At 36.8% G+C, this 19,743-nt stretch overlaps 1 protein-coding gene and 1 long non-coding RNA gene across 2 annotated transcripts in view; one reads left to right on the forward strand and one right to left on the reverse strand.

Annotated features, from left to right (window-relative positions):
• Positions 1–19,743, forward strand: part of LOC309971397 — a 1,020,865-nt gene that overhangs the window by 11,332 nt on the left and 989,790 nt on the right. The gene's annotated exons all lie outside the window — the stretch shown is intronic.
• NHLRC2 (NHL repeat containing 2) overlaps positions 10,173–19,743 on the reverse strand; it is a 66,635-nt gene continuing 57,064 nt past the window's right edge. The window contains exon 11 of the mRNA XM_082854104.1: positions 10,173–18,032. Coding sequence (XP_082710230.1) covers positions 17,776–18,032 — 257 coding nt within the window. The 3' untranslated portion in view covers positions 10,173–17,775. The remainder of the gene's footprint in view (positions 18,033–19,743) is intronic.

Raw genomic sequence — 19,743 nt, forward strand, 5'->3', positions numbered from 1 at the left:
TTAAAAAGGGCAAAAGACCTGAATAGACACGTCTCCAAAGAAAATATACAGATGGCAAATAAGATGCTCATCGTTATATGTAAAAGATGCTCATCATTACATGTAATCAGGGAAATGCAAATTAAAACAATGAAATATTACTACGCACCTATTAGAATGGCCAAGAACTAGAACAACAACAAGACCAAAATCTGATAAAGATGTAGAGCAACAGGAACTCTCATTCATTACTGGTGGGAATACAAAAACGGTACAGCCACGTTGGACAGCTTGTCAGTTTCCTTACAAAACTAAACATACTGTTACCATACAGTCCAGCAATTGCACGCCTTGGTATCTACCCAAATGAGTTGAAACCTTATGTCTACACAAAGACTTGCACACAGTAGAGCAACTTTATTCAGAATTGCCAAAACTTGGAAGCAACCAAGATATCCTTCAGTAGGTGAATGAGTAAATAAGTTGTGATACATCCAAACAATGGAATATTATTTGGCTCTAAAATAAAGTATCAAGCCATGAAAATACATGGAGGAATCTTAAATGCATACTATTAAATGAAATAACTATTAAATGAAATAAACTTAAATCTTAAATACTATTAAATGAAATAAACCAATCTGAAAAGGCTACATATTGCATGATTCCAACCATGTGACATTCTGGAAAAGGGAAAACCACAGTGACAGTGAAAAGGTCACCAGTTGCCCAGGGTTGGGTGGGAGGGAAGGATTAACAATAAGAGCACAGAGGATTTTTAGGACAGGAAACTATTTGGTATGATACTGTGATGGTAGATACATATCATTATACGTTTGCCAACCATAGAACGTACAACACCAAGAGTGAACCTTGGTGTATGTTATGGACTTCGGGTGATAATGATGTGTCAGAGTAGGTTTATCAGTTGTAACAAATGTACCCTCTGGTGCAGGATGTTGATAGTGGGGAGGCTGTTCCTGTGTTGGGTCAGGGTACGTATGGGAACTCTGTATTTCCTGCTCAATTTTGCTGTGAACCTAAAACTGCTCTAAAAAATAAAGTCTATTAAAAATTCACTAAAGAAGCTCAAATGTAGATTTGAACTAGCAGAAGAAAAATTAGTGAACCTGAAGATACATAAATAGAAAATATGCCAGCTGAAGAATAGAGAGCAAAAAGAAAGATGAATGCAGCCTCAGAGAAATAGGGGAAACCATCAAGCATGTCTGTATACACACGATAGAAGTATTGGAAGGAGAGGAGAGAAAGGAGCAGAAAAAAAAACCAAATAAATTTTCCAAATTTATTGAAAAACAACCTACACATCCAGGAAATTCAATGAACTCCAAGTAGGATAAATACATAGAGACTGACAAATAAACATATCATGGTAAAAAATGGTGACAGTCAAAGACAAGAGAAAAATCTTGAAAGCAAGGAAAAAAAACTTGTCACAAGGGCATCTCCGTAAGATTAAGCACTGACTTCTCAGCAGAAACAATGGAGGCCAGAGGTTGGGGAATAACATTTAAAGTGCTCAAAGATAAAAACTGTCAACCAGATGGAGTTACTGTAGAACCCACTAGTTGAAGGACATGGTCTACAACAAGACTGATCTTATGTTAGATCAACTGACTACAAGCCTGGTGGGATTCAGTATCAAGCCACAGAACTCAGGACAACACTATAGTTACATGCAAATGAAGACACATGTAGTGTGAGGTCTGGGAGGACCCCAAACACAGAGCTTCAATGCCTTTTCCCAAGGGAATCAGTGTATGTCACCCTTCTGGCTCAATGATGTGACCAACCAGGAGCTCTACCATTCATGCCCAGCGTTTTTATTAGGTTATCATTACATAGGCATAATTTATTGAACATTGGACATGTGATTGAACTCTGTCTCTAGCTCTTTCCTTCCCTCTCCTCCCTGGAAGTCAGGAGGTCAGGCTGATATCATGTGACTCAAAGTTCCATCCCTCTAATCACATGGTTGATCTTTCCAGCATGACCAGCCCCCATCCTGAAGCTATTGATACCTAGGGGCTCACTGTGAGTCAACTCATTGGCATAAATTTAGTTGTAATCCAAGGGGCTCATAAATAACAAAGATACTTCATCACTCGGGAAATTGTAAGCGTTTTAGAAGCTCCATGCCAGGAGCCTTGGGCAAAGACCAGATAAATATAATATTTATTATACCACAGTCATGGTGTGGCATTCTTTTTATACGTTGCTAGATTGAGTTTGTTGGTATTTTTTATTGAGGATTTTTACTTCTATATTCATAAGAGAGATTGGTTTATAGTTTTCTTGTGATGTCTTTGTCTTCTTTTTGGTAGCAGGCTGATAGGATGAATTGGGAAGTATTCTGCTATTTTTTTGGAAGAGTTTTGTGAAGAATTGGTGTTAATTCCTCATGGAACATTTGGTAGAATTTACCAGTGAAGCCATCTATTGCTGGGATTTTTTTGTGGGAAGTTTTGCAATTAATAATGCAATCTATTTATTTTTATAAGTCTTTTAAGACTTTCGATTTCTTCTTGAGTCAGTTTCAGTCATTTTTGTCTTTTCAGAAATGTGTCCATTTTATCTGTTAAAATATTCATTTTATTCATTCATAATCCTTTTTATTTCTGTAAGTTCAGTAGTAATGTCCCCTCTTTTATTTCTGCTTCTTTGTATCACTGTTCTGGAGATGGTAGTGGGGATAGTGCCCTACATTTCTGGAGCGACACTCATGCTTTGTGAGCGTGGCACTGAGTGGGGGTGGCAGCCTCTCATCTTCTTGGCTTGTGTCGAACCTCTGTCGAATGAGTGAGGTGGGGTGAGGTGTTCAGGGCCCCAGCGTTCTTGGCTTGCTGTGCCTGGGGTAGAGCCTTTACTGTATGAGTGAGGCTAGGTGAAGGAAGGCAGCCCATGACTCTTGGCTGCACTCACCTGGAATTTAGCAAAGAGGCAGGGATAAGAGGGAGGTGGGTGGGGGGAGGGGGATAAGAATGCAGGCAGCCTGTCCTCCTGGGGAACTACTGCAGCCCTTACCTGGGAACTGGAGAGAGGCCACACCCACCCAGAGTGGGGCTTCTGTTATACTGATCTGGGGCAAAGGGAGCAAGGGAATGGGTCATGGTTCTAGTGCCATGGATTCTTGAGGTTTTAGTAGATTTTCTTGAATAAATGTTGCTTCCTTTGCTGTATGCAATTGGGACAATTTACAGAGATAGTTATTTATAGATAGTTTTCACCAGTTATGATTCACTGGAGAGAGGGTCCTCAGAACTCCTCATGTGACATTCCAGAAGTATGCCTAATCTCCAGCATTAGTTTGCCTTTCCACAGAATGCGCTTTAAGTTTTGGCTTTATAACTTTAGGTGGCTGTGGACAGTTCAGGGAGGGCTGGTGAAAAACAGGAGACTAAGACAGACAACAGGGCTTCCCTGGTGGCGCAGTGGTTGAGGGCCCGCCTGCCGATGCAGGGGACATGGGTTTGTGCCCCTGTCCAGGAGGATCCCACATGCCGCGGAGCGGCTGGGCCCGTGAGCCATGGCCGCTGAGCCTGCGCGTCCGGAGCCTGTGCTCCGCAACGGGGGAGGCCACGGCAGTGAGAGGCCCGCGTACCGCAAAAAAAAAAAAAAAAAAAAAAAAAAAAAAAGACAACATAGGAGGCATATATGTGGGGAATTAATATTGAATTGAAAAAAATGTTAAAATATGATATGATTAACTTTGAAAAGAGAAGGTTAAGGTTATGAAGAGCTTAGTACAAAGTGGAATGCTTACAATGCAGAGCAAGACACATAGGTTAGACACACATAATCTCTTTGCAAGGTTGTTATATAATAGAACATCTTGCCCATAAAGGTTGCAGAATAGCATTTTAAAACAGACTGGATCCTTTACTTTAGATGGTTGATCTCCTGAGTGACTAAAATGCAGCTTCCCCAACACCACATTCATTATGGTAGAATTTGACAGACGTACTTTATTAACATAAATGATTAAAATAACATCAGTGTTGTACCTTTTACCTACAACACTGAGCCAGAGTGAAGCACCCACGAATATTTTGGAGTTTTTAATAGCAAAGTGCAATTAATCCGAATGAGGTTCTGGGCCACGCGGATGATTATTTTGTGCTTCCTCCAGAAAGCCTAACAAATAAAAGCAGCTGTCTTTCCTACTTGACTTTCCGCAAAAGGCTGAGTTGGGCTGTTGCTCCCCAGACTGGGGCACAGGGTAAACAGCCTCGTTAGATCCCTGGCAATGCTTGGATTCTTAGGGCATGTCAGCTTCCTGAACATGGGTAAGCTATTGTTTTTCCCTTTCCAGGATGAGGAGATAAACCCTACTTCAAATATTTATCCTCCTTATCTTTTTTTTTTTTTTTTTTTTTACGGTACACGGGCCTCTCACTGTTGTGGCCTCTCCTGCTGCGGCGCACAGGCTCCGGACGTGCAGTCTCAGCGGCTGTGGCTCACGGGCCCAGCCGCTCTGCGGCATGTGGGATCCTCCCGGACCGGGGCACAAACCCGTGTCCCCTGCATCTTTGGCAGGTGGACTCTCAACTACTGCGCCACCAGGGAAGCCTTATCCTCCTTATCTTGCTTACTCTAGCAAGGGACTTGGTTGTGGTGTCATTTCAAATGAAATGCCAAATACAGAACAATTTCAATTTAAAAAGATGGATATTATTTAATGAGATGCCTCTTTGCAAATTAAAATCTCAAAAATATTAGGGGAAATGCATGCTCTCATATGTTGGCAAGATTATAGAACTTGGCCTTTCTTTGGGATCCTCCCACTCTTCCAGTGGCAGTTCAGTAATTTCTTCAATAAGAGGAAGAAGTAGCAGGTATAGTGATACTATCTGACAGCTTCTCTTAGCAACAGAAAATATACGGAACATATATTTAAATGGTAATTTGCAAAGTTTAGTTAAAATTACTACTTATTAAAGTTGTGCTCTAAGATTCTAGGATTTGACTTTGGGGTCAAAAAGGGAAAACTAGTAACTACAGGTGGTGAAATATATACACAAATTATACATACTAAATTATATATGTATGTCATGATTATATACATATAGATATATAGATTTAGATAGTGATCAATATATATATTAATATATATTGAGTATTATAGAGTCCTAAGGCATAAAAGTGGTTTAAAGTTTATAGAATGTCTTTAAGCTAAAAAGCTAAATTCTATCTGAGATAAAAGTCAACTTAAAGTGCTTTGATGAACAGCAAAAGTACAGTACTCACTAATGTGAAAAAAATTCTCATCTTAGTTTCACTAAAACCTAGTGATTTAAAAGCTGATTTGAAGCAATCCTGCTTGTTTATTTTGAGGGGTTATCCCCCTCTTGGAAAATAACTAGCTGCACTGACACATCCGTGGATGCTGACAAAGTGTCGTTTCATGTACTGAAAGGCAAACTTCAGACTGCAGGAGTTTGGAAATACATTTGCCTGTCATTTCAGTTATCCAGGTTCCTTGATTATATCTGCTCCTAGACAGTTGACAAGATAAGGACTGAGCACAAAATATCACCAATGTCGATGTATTCCATGTGTCATGAAAAAAATCACATAATAAAGAGCAATATATTCTTTGGAAAGCTTTGAAGATCAAGGTCACAAGTCTGTAAAATAGCACAATTACTGTACGTTGGGCAGCCCATGATTTCCTGTAAACCTTCATTTTAATGGAGTTTAAAAATATCCTAAGTAAGGTTTTATATACATAAAGGATATTTAAAATATTTATTGTTGCATATTCATAAAGCAAAAAAGGGAGGGGATAAATATCCAATTTTTTTTTAACTCAAGATCCTTTTCTTTCTTTCTTTCTTTCATTTTCGGCTGCGTTGGGGCACGCGGGCTTTTCTCTAGTTGCAGAGAGCAGGGGCTACTCTTTGTTGCGATGCGTGGGCTTCTCATTGCAGCGGCTTCTCTTGTGGAGCACTGGCTCTAGGTGCATGGGCTTCAGTAGTTGTGGCACTCGGGTTCAGTAGTTGTGGCTCGCGGGCTCTAGAGCGCCAGCTCGGTAGTTGTGGCGCATGGACTTAGTTGCTCCGCGGCATGTGGGATCTTCCCAGACCAGGGCTCAAACCCAGGTCCCCTGCACTGGCAGGTGGATTCTTAACCACTGTGCCACGAGGGAAGCCCAAGATCCTTTTCTTAGTAAGAAGTTTCTTACTGCGTTAGGAGTTCAAAACGGCAATTGCATTAGGTAGAGATTGGATTTGCACAAAATTATAATAAGTTACATCTGGTTACCTAAAAGTGTTTTCAATCATTTTCTGGGTCCTATTAAAAAATCTGTGTATCTTTATAAACATATTGATATTTGAATTGGTTTATAGTGTGTGTTTCATTCTAAAAAATGTTATAAAGTCCTAAGGCATAAATAACAAATTATTATTTTGAAGTAAAACTAAACAAAAAGATTTTTTCCATATATATTCCAAATCACAGAATCTTAGAATGATTCAGAACTTGAGGTCATCTGGTTTCATTTCCCACCCACTGTGATAAATACTTGATCCAACTATCTTATAGCCTCTATTTGAAGACATTCATGGGCAGAGAACTCAGTGCTCTCTGTGGCATGAATGACTCAATGTTTGGAGCATGGACTAGTTGTTAGTCACTGGGCTAAGTACTTTTCTAATATTATCAAGAAATAATTCTGTGAGGTATTAATATCCAGTTAGACAGATGAAGAAACAATGTTGGAGGTGAAGTAACTTGCTCAAGGCCATTCTGTTATTAAGTGACAGTGTCAGGTCAGCTGGAACAAAATTGGTGTTTTAGACATGACACTATGTTATGTGACAAATTCACTCTCATTTTACATGAATTCTCTTTGCATATTCTAAGATAACCATCACAGGCTTTCCTCACTCCTACCCCCAAACAAACATTTTCTTTCTCATATTACTTCTCATTACCCTCTGGTTACCCTTACCAGGCCACCCACAAAGCTAGCAGTGCAATTGTGGGAAACAGAAGTAATCTTTTTCCCACTTTAATTTGCTCTAAAAAGTTAGAAATATTAATTTGCAAAAGTTCAAACAATACAAAAATATATCAGGTCAATAAATACTAGTCTTTCCCTATCCTCTGTATTTAACTATATATAATTATTAGGAATTTGTTGTGTCCTTCCAATTAGCTATTTCTTGTTTCTCTCTGTATATGCAGGCAGCCCTTGCTTTGAACAATTCTGATGTGCACAGTTTCAGTGAGTATAGTTTAACACCAGTTCCCCAACAACACAACTCCAGTTTCAGTTATCACAGTATACTAACTGTAATTACCTATGTACAAACCTCACTGCCAGCTCTTCGTACAAACCTGCCAGCTCTTCAGTCCACAAATCACTATGTAATAACAGATGTGTCCCATGACCATGACTAATAATGTCACTTTCAAAGTCTGTTAGTGACTAGTCACTGTTCATGTTATTTAGTTCATGCACAGATAGCAAATCATGCAGTTGTGTTGCCTTGTCTTCTAGTGATAGAGCCATGTGACATTTTACAAAAGTGGAAAATCGAAAGAGGGAATTGGCCTAAAAGACAAAAGGTACAGCAAAGAAATGAAAAGTAAAAACACTGGAAGTGAAATTTGAATGGAACGTAAATAGAGTTACAGAGGAAACAGCTGCCCATGGGAATGTTTGATGGGCTCTAGGTACACAACCAGAGAAACTGAGTGAACTTATTAACATAAATGAGGAAAGTGGCTGTGATGAAAAGAATGATGATGTCTCAGAGGAAGTGACACTGGCAAAAAAAAAAAACCACTTCACATTAAAGGAACTCTTGGAGAATATAGCACAGTACTGAAAGCACAAAGATTAAAATGTTGGTAGCTCCAGACTTAGAAAGGAGTGTGACAATTTGCCAGGGCAGAGGAAAGGTACTTGCTCTATCTCATAAATTTATGATGGGAAGAAAGCAAACAATGTTCAAATACTCTTGATAAGTTTTCTTAACAAAGAAATGAAAACTTTAACTCTCAATATTTGTAATGTTTTAAATTACAGTGTGCTAAATATTAGCTTTATTTTAAAAAATTTCCCATACATTTATAACACTAAGAGTTTTTAGTATTTTTAAAGGTCATGGAAAATAATACTCCCATTGATTATTAAGATTGCTTTGCAGTTTCAGCTTACATGCATGGTCTTTTTTAAAAAAAAATATTTATTTGGTTGTGTGGGGTCTTAGTTGTGGCACACGGTCTCCTTAGTTGTGGTATGCGAACTCTTAGTTGTGGCATGCATGTGGGATCTAGTTCCCTGACCAGGGATCGAACCCGGGCCCCCTGCATTGGGAACACAGTCTTATCTGCTGCGCCACCGGGGAAGTCCCTGCATGGTCATTTTTGTAATCTTGCATCACTGTACAAAGATTGTCTGTCATTTGTGTGTGTGTGCGTGTAAACAAATATGCACCTGTATAGAACTAGTTTGTTTTTTTTTTTTTAACTAGAAGTTGGTACCTTTTGACCCCCTTCACCCATTTCACCTATCCCTCACTTCCCAGCCACCAGTCTGTTCTCTGTATCTATGAGCTCAGTTTTTTGGTTTGTTTGTTTGGGTTTTTGTTTGTTCTTAGATGCACATGAAAGTGAGATAATACGGTATTTGTCTGTCTGTCTTATTTTGCTTATCATAATGTCCTCAAGGTCCATCCATGTTGATGCAAATGTCAAGACTTCCTTTCTTATGGCTGAATAATATTTTGTGTATATACGTGTGTGTACATACACACACGTATATACACGCACATATATCACATTTTCTTTATCCATTCATCCATAAATGGACACAGGTTTTTTCCGTATCTTGGCTCTTGTAAATGCTGCTGCAATGAACATGGGGGGTGTATATATCTTATCAAGCTAGTGTTTTCATTTTCTTCAGATAAATACCGAGAAGTGGAATTACTAGGTCATATGGTAGGTCTATTTTTAATTTTTTTAGGAAACTCCATACTGTTTTACATAATGGCTGCACCAATTTTAATGCATTCCCACCAACAGTGCACAAGGGTTCCCTTTTCTCCACATCCTTACCAACATTGTTTTTTTTTTTGTCTTTTTTGATTATATAGTTAAAAAAATAAAATAGGATATTTACATTAATTCTGTTGATGGACATTTAGGTTGTTTCCAGTTTTTCACTATTACAATTGCTGACACACTTTTGTGCACATATGCAAGTACTTGAACGAATCGATTTCTGTTAAGTACAACTACTGGGTCAAGACATTTATGCATTTAAAATTTTGATAGATATTGCCAAACAGCCCTTGAAAAAGATGTATAATTTATATTCCTTTAAACCATTACAAAAGTGCACATTTCCATGTGCCCTCACCAAGACTTCTTAAACGTTGCCAATTTCATGGGCAAAAAGTCAGATCTATCAGCAAATCCTATTGGGCTTACCTCTACAATGTGTCAAGTTCTATCCACTTCTCCCATACTAACCCAATTCATAATCCACTCTTTATTACTTGGGCTAATAGCTTCCTAACTGCTTCCTCTCTCCTGGCCCCATTCCTCATAATCCATTTTTCACACAGCAGCCACAGTGATCTTCAAAAACATAAACTAGATCACATGACTCCCTGTTTAACATTCCTTAATGGCTTCTAGCTGAACTTTGAAAACTCAGAATGCAAATCGCTCAAAATGTGGCTGCTGCCTACCCTCTGACATTGTCCCCATCCTCCTGACCCCCACCCAGTTCAGCAAGTTTGTGCCAGCCTCATTGCCTTTTGTTTTCTAATGGAATGCAGGTGCACAAAATTGTATTATCCATAACGCCTGGTTTTATCACTCTCAGTAAAAACTCCTGAGTCACTTAACACACAAGCTAGGCTGTTGATACAACTCACATCTAATGGTCACCCTCATCTCCCTGCCTCCCACCCAAACTAACTACCAGTTTTAATCTGGTAGTTATCATTTCCTTGTTTCTCCTTTTTGACAGAATTTTATCTGTATGTATTCCTAAAATATTTTCAGTTGTTTAAAATGCTACAGAAAGAGTATCATGACTTACAGGATTCTAAGCAGTAAAATTATCTCATGATATACTTAAAACAGCACGAAAGAGAGAAACATGGCTTTAGAGGGAAAATATTTAATCTATTTCCTGAAAATAATGTACAAAGCTTTAGAAAAGCGGCATTAGGTTTCAGTGTACAGTATAAACAGATTCTTGTTTTCTATAATCACACATATTATACACTTCTTTTGAGTTGGTAACGAAGGCCACTGTGTACTCATTCCAACCATCTTCTGTTAACACATGCACTTGAAAAAGTCACTGAAAATAGACTTGAAATAAGTGTAGAAACAGTGCTGTATAAAAATATATTACTCTATCTACATGACATGCTTAAAAATGCAGACCAAGTAAATTCTTTTAGAACTTGACCATGTCTAGAAATATCCATAGATGACCCTGTAAATTGGATTTTCATTGCTTTCATTATTTTTGAAGAAAAAATAGATATAATCAAACCCTTGGAATGACAGAGATGAAGTTAGCACAGCAGACCAACTCTATTCTCAAAAATAAAATCACAAGTTTATACACACAGAGGAAGGCAAGAGTCTGAGTTTTTAAAATCTGACAAATTTATGAAATGTTACAATTTGAGTGCCTGTGTGTATATATGTATGTGTGTGATAGACTGATTTGTCCATAATCCACACATGAAGTAATGACAGCAGTTAAAACACTTCTAAACTGGCTCTCGATGTACCCTAACAGTGAACATTTCAAACTTTAAAAAAATATTAACCTATGTATAACATAATTAGAAACATATACCTCCAAGTAGAGAGAAATTACTTCTAAAGTCATGTCGGGTACTGTTCTCCTCCTGTGGAAACTGACGTATTAGGAATTTTAGAAGAAAAATTTACCACAGCAAAACCAATCTACTGTATCTGTTATTCTGGAACCATATAGTTCCTCACTGAAACTTCTATAGAAACTACTATACTATTGTTTTCCAAAAGCGGGAAGCCTAAGGTGTGGAGAGGAAGTGGTCGTGTGTTTTTACAGGTAAATTTGGAAGATGAACATCAGAGGCACTCGGGGAAAACACATTCCAACTCCGTACAAACACACACTTGTTAGTGTTTGAACAGTGTAACGAACACAACAGGTAGCCATCCTGCATGTGCTCACAGAATGAATATATTTCTGGTGGGATTAAGAATAATGACTACAATATCTAAAAATGGAAGATAGCTCCAAGGCTGAGCCCTTCTTCATTTTCAGAAAGGAACGTGTCTATTTTTACCCTTTGTTACCATAATTTATCAACTGTTTTGCCCTATATACCTTAACACATACTTTTCATGAGCATAGCACACTAGTTAAAGAATAAAAAATACTGTTTAAACTGGTTCTATTCAAATATGAGGGCTAATTTTTTCCCCCTCAGTATTACGAGGTCTCATTTCATTTTATTGCAAATGTAAATATGTAACCAAGTATATTAAAAGCAAAAGGTAGTAAATTCTGCTTGTCCATCTAACTCATAAAAAAATCTGACACTCTTGCTTAATTCTGTATTACTGAAAAACACCAGGTCTGCAAGTTGCTGCTTAAAGAGGAAGGAATTCATACCGTGCCCCGACATGTTACAGAAATACTTCTGAGTATATGGCTGTTAGGCGCTCCGCTGTGCTTGTTTAGTGCTTCTTAGTATATGGTTGTTGGTATAGGCCGGGAAGTAGATTTGGAAATACTTGCGATTCTTTCCTTTTGGTCGTGGGGCTTTCAACAGAACAAAATGTCCTTCGGTCCACTTGAGAGCAACATGCCAGTGAGGAAGAGGGACACACCAAACAAGGAATAACTGTAGCCGGACAAACATTCCACAAGTATCTAGGGTTCGCATTTTCCAACTCCAACCTTTGAAAAAAAACTAAACCAAATCAGCACACTAAGAAATGGAGGGGATGTAGTCAGAGAAGCTGACCACGCTGCCTCCTGTTCTGCTTTTCCCAGGCTGTGGTCAGACCGGCAGCCTCGGCCCGAAGCAGCCAGGCTGACCTGCAGTCTAATAATATGTGAAAGGGCCAAGGTCTGCTGGTCACAGAACACACACAGGAGATCAGTCCAGGCTCTACCTCTTAATGCCATGCTTTCTATTACCCTATTGCAAGGAAGTGGGGGGAAAGAAAGCAAACTTTTAATTATTCAGGACAAAATCATGACTTGTGGTTAGCGTGAATTCATTTAAAAAAAACCGTGTGCCACAGGAGTCGGAAGAGGAGGAAACCTTGGTGATTAACAGTGAATTCTAAAGTATGACGCTATCATTACCTTTACAAGTTGATGTACATTTCTTTAAGGGTTTCAGAAGTGGACTTTTGTAACAATGTTAACAAATTATAATATTTAAATTAGCAAACGATTTAAATGAAAAACATCTGCATTCTTGTATTTAGATGACCATGAATCGTAATCAATGGTACGTAGCACTTTACTTCATACCTTTTAACAGTACCTAAAGCTGGAACGATAGGTTGACCTGGTGAAAACTTTACTATAATAGAATTGCAAATATCTGAGTCTTGCGGGGTGGGGTGAGGCCTACATACTTCAGTGCTATTTACGAATCAAGTAGGCAGATGACTTTGTGTTAACAGATTGGCCAAATATTACGTTGCTAGGGCTCACTTTGGTTATTAAAACGGTATTTTCTTAAATATGAATAAGCTTTTAAGGGTTTGAGAGAGTCCTGCGCTAAGAATTCTGTGAGAAGGTCTTACAATTACGTTCTGAAGACTAATTAAAATAGCACTTTTGGAACTAGAACTGAAAAGCTATTTAATTCTTTAATACATCCATCTGCTAAGAAAAACTGGATAATATCTGAATTTAAGAAAGAATGGTACATAAAATCTTCTGGGAAAAACAATTATACAGACTGTTCCAAACCCTGAAGGATAACTATGTATAATGAAAAGTCCCCAAAGCTAGTAAAATTAAACGGATTTACTTTACGTTTCAGTCACCACTAGGATTTTTGGGGTTCTTTGTGTTGATTAGTTACTATATATAAATATGAAGATTTATGCTTTAAAAAAAAAAAAAATTGAGAGACAGGCATCACAGCATGGTAGCTGAGTAGATGCCCCCAGGCTTGGCCAGTCCTAAATGTGTGATCTCCATTACACTGGTGCAACTGCTTATGACTTCTTTATGTCTCAGTTTCTTCATCAGGGAAATAAGGAAAATAGTACCTCCCTCCTAAGGTGGTTGTGAGGATTCAATCAGTTAATACACAGAAAGCACTTAGAGGAGTGTCAGGCACATAGTAAGCACTGAATAAATTTAGCTATTATTACGTTAAGTACTGCCAAAGGCTTAAGAAAGCATTCACAAAAGTAAGTACTCTTAATCCCAGTCTGTTTTCACTCTACATGTAGGAGTACAGCTAGGAGTTAGGAGATCTGTGTTCAAATAAAAGGTCCATCACTCACTAGTCACCCTTAGTCATTCAACAAAACTGGCTGAGCAACTGCCCGCACCAGGCACCGCTCCAGCATCAGCCGTTATTCGGAGAGCGCTGATCTCAAGACACGTTGCCAACATTCTAAAGCTGCTTCCTCATCTGTAAAATGGACATAAGATCTACCTGTCTGATTCATAAGGTTATTCTGAAGCTCAAATGAGGCAAAATGCATGAAGGCACTTGGAAGATTTAGGAAAGCACCGTCAGAGTATGTTCCAGGAATGTGGTGTAGGGTATGTCTGGACCCTCTAAGGAAGTGTATTACTCAGTTCCAGGTCTTAAAAAAACAAAACTGTAGGTGTTTCTTTATAACAACGTTTATAAAACAGTACTATGTTTATTATAAAACTTTCTCTTCTTGAATTCCAACTCTGTGGAGAGTATTAAATACCAAACAGTTGATAGAGAAATTCGTTTCCTTTAGAAACTGTGGTTGCAAAGAAAATGTGAAGCCATGTGTTTATAGACATAAGTTATTATCATTATTATTAACTAAGCCAATAACTAGCAGTTTCATTATTTACTAACTGCTATACAAACACTATTTCATTGAGTCCTTACAGCAACTCCATAAGGCAGGTATAGCAACCCCAGTTTATAGGGCAGAATCCAAGCGACTGCAAAGTCTGTGCTCATAAACGCTATGCTACATCACACAATAAAAACTCCAGCAGAAAAAGCCATAATCATTTCTGTCTCCACCATATCACATACTCAAGAGAAGTGGTAGATCAAAGAGCTCTAAACTGTGTTCTGATCTTTGGTAATAAAAGTGACGTTAGAAAAGCTATTATAGAACAAGTCCTTACTGTTCAGTTCATTTTAAATCTTTAAAGCACATTCCCAGTTGGGTTTTTTTTTTTTTTTTTAAATAACCCATTGCTCAATTTAAAAAAAATTACGGAAAAGTAGAAAACAAAAATATTCACAAGTCCACCATTCATAGTCCGCCACTGACACAGTCCCTCTGCATATATATTTTTATGCAACTTGTGAGCTATGAACTTTAGTTTTTGATGACTGTTCTTAAACATGATGCCAAATATAATGGCTAGACTGTTTTTAATTGGCAGATATAAACTAATGCTAAATGTTGGGTAAGCAGAAAATTATATTACAGAGGTATGTATTATTAATGTCTTCGCAAATTTTCCAACTATGGAAAAACAAGCAGAGAATAACATTTCAGTGGTACTAGCTCCAAAGTATATTGGCCATGTGAGAAATTGAGTTGATCTTTGTATCTGCATAAGTATATATACACATACATACATACATACATACATACATACATATATATATATATATATATATATATATACACTCATCTACATATACTAAGCTTTTTTTGGCTGTTTTGAGATTTATACGTTTCTGCAGACCTGATAACACTATAGCTAAATATATTATTAGAACAGTTAAGGAGAAAATTGTTTAGTCATTGAACTTTACCAAAGTTACACTTATGGGTGATTAAACTGTAAAGCTTCCCCTTGTGAAAAGGTTAAATATTTGCTTCAGACAGCATTTTCAAGATAAGCAAAATTCTTTTCAGAGCTATCAATCCTGACTACAAATTCAGAAAAGAAAATTCTACCGTTTGTGAAATGATATCATAACGAGTGGCCGAAAAAATGGTGACAAAGCAGAATAATTTAGGGCAAAGATCCCAGGTATCATGTCTAAGTGTATGTAATGCCACATTACTGGCACTTTGATTACAGTGACTAACACTAAAATCTTTTTTTAAACTATCACTGAACATAACTTTTGCTTTTCCTCATGCATAAATTAAAAAAGATGCAGAAATCTTTATAGAAAACAAAGTCAGGAATCACAAAGTTTTTAAAAATAGACTTTCTAGTACTTCCTCTTATGTAAGAGATTTATGTTAGTCATAAATTCTAGGAACCTATTTATATTGCTTAATATGATTTACAAAAAATCATACCAATCTATATAAATAATACTTTGAATGTAGAAAACAATGCAGACTAGTGGCTAAGAATAAGAATGTTCAGTAAAACTGTACTTTGAAAGTCAAGAAGAGCATAAGCTTAATACTAACAGAAAACTCTGTCTAGATAAAATGAACATCTAATATTTTTGGATTTTAGTGTATATGAAAATACATACAGTGTGTATATTTGTGTATAATACTGAAAAAACAGTTATCAGGCATTCCTGAATTAGCAATTTAAAACTGTACATACTTCTTTCAGAGAGTGAAATTATTGTCCTTAAATAGGAAAAAATTAAGCCAACCTATCCTGTCCAACTGGAAATGAGAACTATAATAATAAAATGAGATTAAAAAATTACCATGGCCTATTCTCCATAGAAGAGCAAATTAATGTTATATATCCTTTTGTTACAGAACATATTTTTTTTATGGAGAGAAAAGGTTTATGCGGTACTTATATATAATTTTAAACAGAATTCCTTTTAACTTTATATTTATAATACTTCTCTTTAAAAATATCTTTAGCAGGCTACAAATTAAATGAAAGTCATGATCTATGCATTTCCTTACTTCAGATTTAGGTAACTTGAATAAAAGAAGTGAATAGTATGTTCAAAACTATAGTTCAAAAAAATATAAAGGTATGGGCAGATGATCATGCTTAAAAATTACACTTCAAATTGAGCACTGGTTTTGAAGGGAGAAGGCATATTATGCTATATTGTCTATAAATATTTACTGAATAAATATGATTCTCCTGTTTTTAAAAATCTTGTAAGCTGACTAAACCACAAACATGTTGAATCAGTTTTAGTAAAAACAAGCAGAGGCTTTTAAAATAGTTATAAAGAGAAATTATGATTAAAAAAAAACCTTTCAATATCTTCTGGTGACTATTTCTTTTAAGGTTAAAAAAAACCCCACCAAAAAAGTGTCATCAAATCACTGTGTTTCAGCCTTAATATTTTAAAGTAATATATTAAGATATACTATACATATTAATAGCATGAAAGTACTTCACATTGAAATTTTCACTTTGAAGCCTTGACAGTAATTTTTAAAAACATCACAATAAATGATCATAATTTAAATTCTGAATATGGGAACCAAAAAAACCCCCAAACCCAACAACATCTGCATTTAACGCTTCAACTGAAATGTAAACTTCTAAGACAACATACATACCCATTTGCATCAGATTCAGTGTCACAGTTCTTTAAGTGGTATCACAGACAGTAATGTGTCCCAAAGTCCCTTTCTCCTCAAAAGTCATAACATTTCTGTGGATTCATCCGTTATTTGGTAAGACTGTTCATTCAGAAAAAAGTTAAAGGAGTGAGCCTGTATGTCCTTAGAGACTCTAACTTTTAGAAATATAGAAATATATTTTCTGTATATTGAAACATACAGAATATTTAACATACCATTAATAATGGTATGTTAAAATAGCAAATAATTTAAAATAGACTGAATAAATATATCTCAAATGAGAAAATCGCAGAAGAGAACAAAGAACATTTTTACCACCTAGGTACTCTTTAAGCTGCTACTGTGATGAAAAGACATTTTTGGGGGCCTAAAACAGAACTTGCACCTTGAATGGCAGGCGTCCTTATAATATGTGGACTGGATCTTAACTCTGTGTAAAGTTATTGTGCAATTTACACATTCAGATGTGCTGCTTGATAAATGTAAAAAAGTTAGTTAAAATATTTGGTATAGGGGCTTCCCTGGTGGCGCAGTAGTTGGGAGTCCGCCTGCCGATGCAGGGGACACGGGTTCGTGCCCCGGTCCGGGAAGATCCCACATGCCGCGGAGCGGCTGGGCCCGTGAGCCACGGCCGCTGAGCCTGCGCGTCCAGAGCCTGTGCTCCTCAACTGGAGAGGCCACAACAGTGAGAGGCCCGTGTACCGCAAAAAAAAAAAAAAAAAAATTTGGTATCATTATTGTTATCAGTATTCACTGCAAATTATCTCATGATAATATTCTGTCCTATAATGTGGACTTAGGTCTTGTGCCAAATAGCAGCACAGATTACAGGATCATGGTTCAAATCATGGTCAATGACTTAGCTGGTACACAGTGAGAAGGAAGGAATTTGTCTATAATAAATAAATAAGGAGCACAGCTTTAGTTTAGTATCAGTTGCTAGAACTCAACTATGGGTTTCTGGGTACCCAGAGGCAGAAATAAAGTTTCTTTTCATAAATTACACAGTGATGGTGGGGATGGAGAACAGGAGGCACTGGGATGCTAGCCAGCTTGCTAAAATATATACTTGAGTTCTACTGGAGGTATGTAGTCTTGTTGTGTATCGGTTATTTGTAAAGGCTGACTGAACAAAATTCCCTTCATCATACAGGCACTGCTGTCTGCACTACAGTAATAAAGAAATACGCTGATAGAGAGAACGGCTTCGAGTGATAAACAATCCCCAGGGATCTGCAGTGAGATTGTTGGTTGACTGGAAATGCTCTCTATCTCTCCAGATGGTATCTGTCCTTGAAGAAGCCATTCATTGCCTAGAAAATAAAAAGGTAAATTATTAAGACTGCATAAGAAGTCAAGTAGGAAATTGGACAAACCTTACGAACACTAGATTCATTCAATCAACAAATATTTACTGAAAGCCTCGAAGTGCCAGGCATTGTGCTCTGTGTGGAGGATACAAAATAAGATAGAAGAAGTTCCTCATCTAATCATGTTGATGTCAAATTAAAATTCTTCCCTTGAACACTGTAAAATAAATTATAAAGTTATTTCTACTGAAATCCAGATGAATACTGCCAATATGGTTATAGATTTAAAATGTGATTATGGAATTTAAAATGAAAACTATTAATAAGTTCTAGAAATAAACATAGGACACTTCAGAAAATAGATCATTTTTACCAGATAAGTGTCTAGAAATATAATATGCAAACTACAAAATAATCTAGGGAATACAAATGTATGTACAACTCTGCAGTGACTTTCAAGACGATGAATTATTGAATATCCAAAGGTGGTAATAAAAAAAAGCCACTGATTTTTTTAGAAACAAGTAACACTGAATACATTATTCCAAGGGACTCAATGTAGAAAACGAATAGACTTTGTCTACCTCATTTTAACACACAAAACTCCTCTGAGACTTAAATACATAGATTATCTATGTAACAAAAGTCTAAAAAACCACTAAAAATCATTAATTCTTCTAGTATTAAAGTTTTTAAAATGTTTTTATTCACCCAGTGCCTTCTCTCAGAAGGAACATATGCGTCATATTGAGGAAGTGTACACTTAGGCTGACACTCAGCATTAGCTAATTAAGAGCCATCATTTGGGAAATGCAGGACCTGCTTTCCTGCCATCTTAAATAGAATACATTGAACGTAATCTAACGATTTAACGACGACTCGGGGCCATCTGTACAAAAACTGGACCATCTACTGAGTAGTGATGAAATTCTATGTCTACTTTTTAGCTTTTCTCTCTTTTGACCTCAGGATGAGTCAACAGATTAGAGCACCTGCCTCTACTGGTCCTCTTCATCTCTCCTTTAGTTTATTGCTTCTAATATTCTGTTGATTGAAAAATTATATCTGAGATACATATATCAAATAAGAGTAAGGAGAATGTGAAAGGTTGAGAATCTAAAGAGTTAAGTGCAGAGCTTTTAAACAATTCTTTTAAAATTCTCTGGCCTTTTTGCTTGCTTCTGGACTGAAGAATATGTTTTATTTTAATGTTTGATTTTGTTAGATAGCAGGCTAGTGGGGGAACTTCTTATATGTTAAATAAAAACAGGAAAATAGTAAATTACACTATCTTAATGTCCAATTCTAGAAATAAAACAGTGTTTCTCTAGATAATTTTTGGACACATCACGTGTATCTAAAATAGACAGCTAAAAATAGCTAAGAATTTTCTCTTTAGATCACTTCACTTTCCTTTAATACTATCCATGTTTTGTACTACAATAACTTGATACTAATTAACTTGTGTATTTGACAGAGTTAAAATAAACATGTTAATTTACCAGTATCCTATTAAAAAATACTCTGTTAATTTAATTTTTCTGTGTGCGGTTAAAGAGCAGTTATCTCCAAATGATGCAATGCTTTCAGACTAATGGACACAGGCAGGACAGTTAAACTGGCAGTTGAGGACTTGCTCTGAACCTACAGAGGACTGCGGAATGAATGGCCAGGTTTGAGTTCTCTTCTGCCCAAACATCCTCCTCTAGTACTG

This window comes from Leucopleurus acutus (assembly GCF_964270905.1).
Source record: "Leucopleurus acutus genome assembly, chromosome: 14".
NCBI classification, from domain to species: domain Eukaryota; kingdom Metazoa; phylum Chordata; class Mammalia; order Artiodactyla; family Delphinidae; genus Leucopleurus; species Leucopleurus acutus.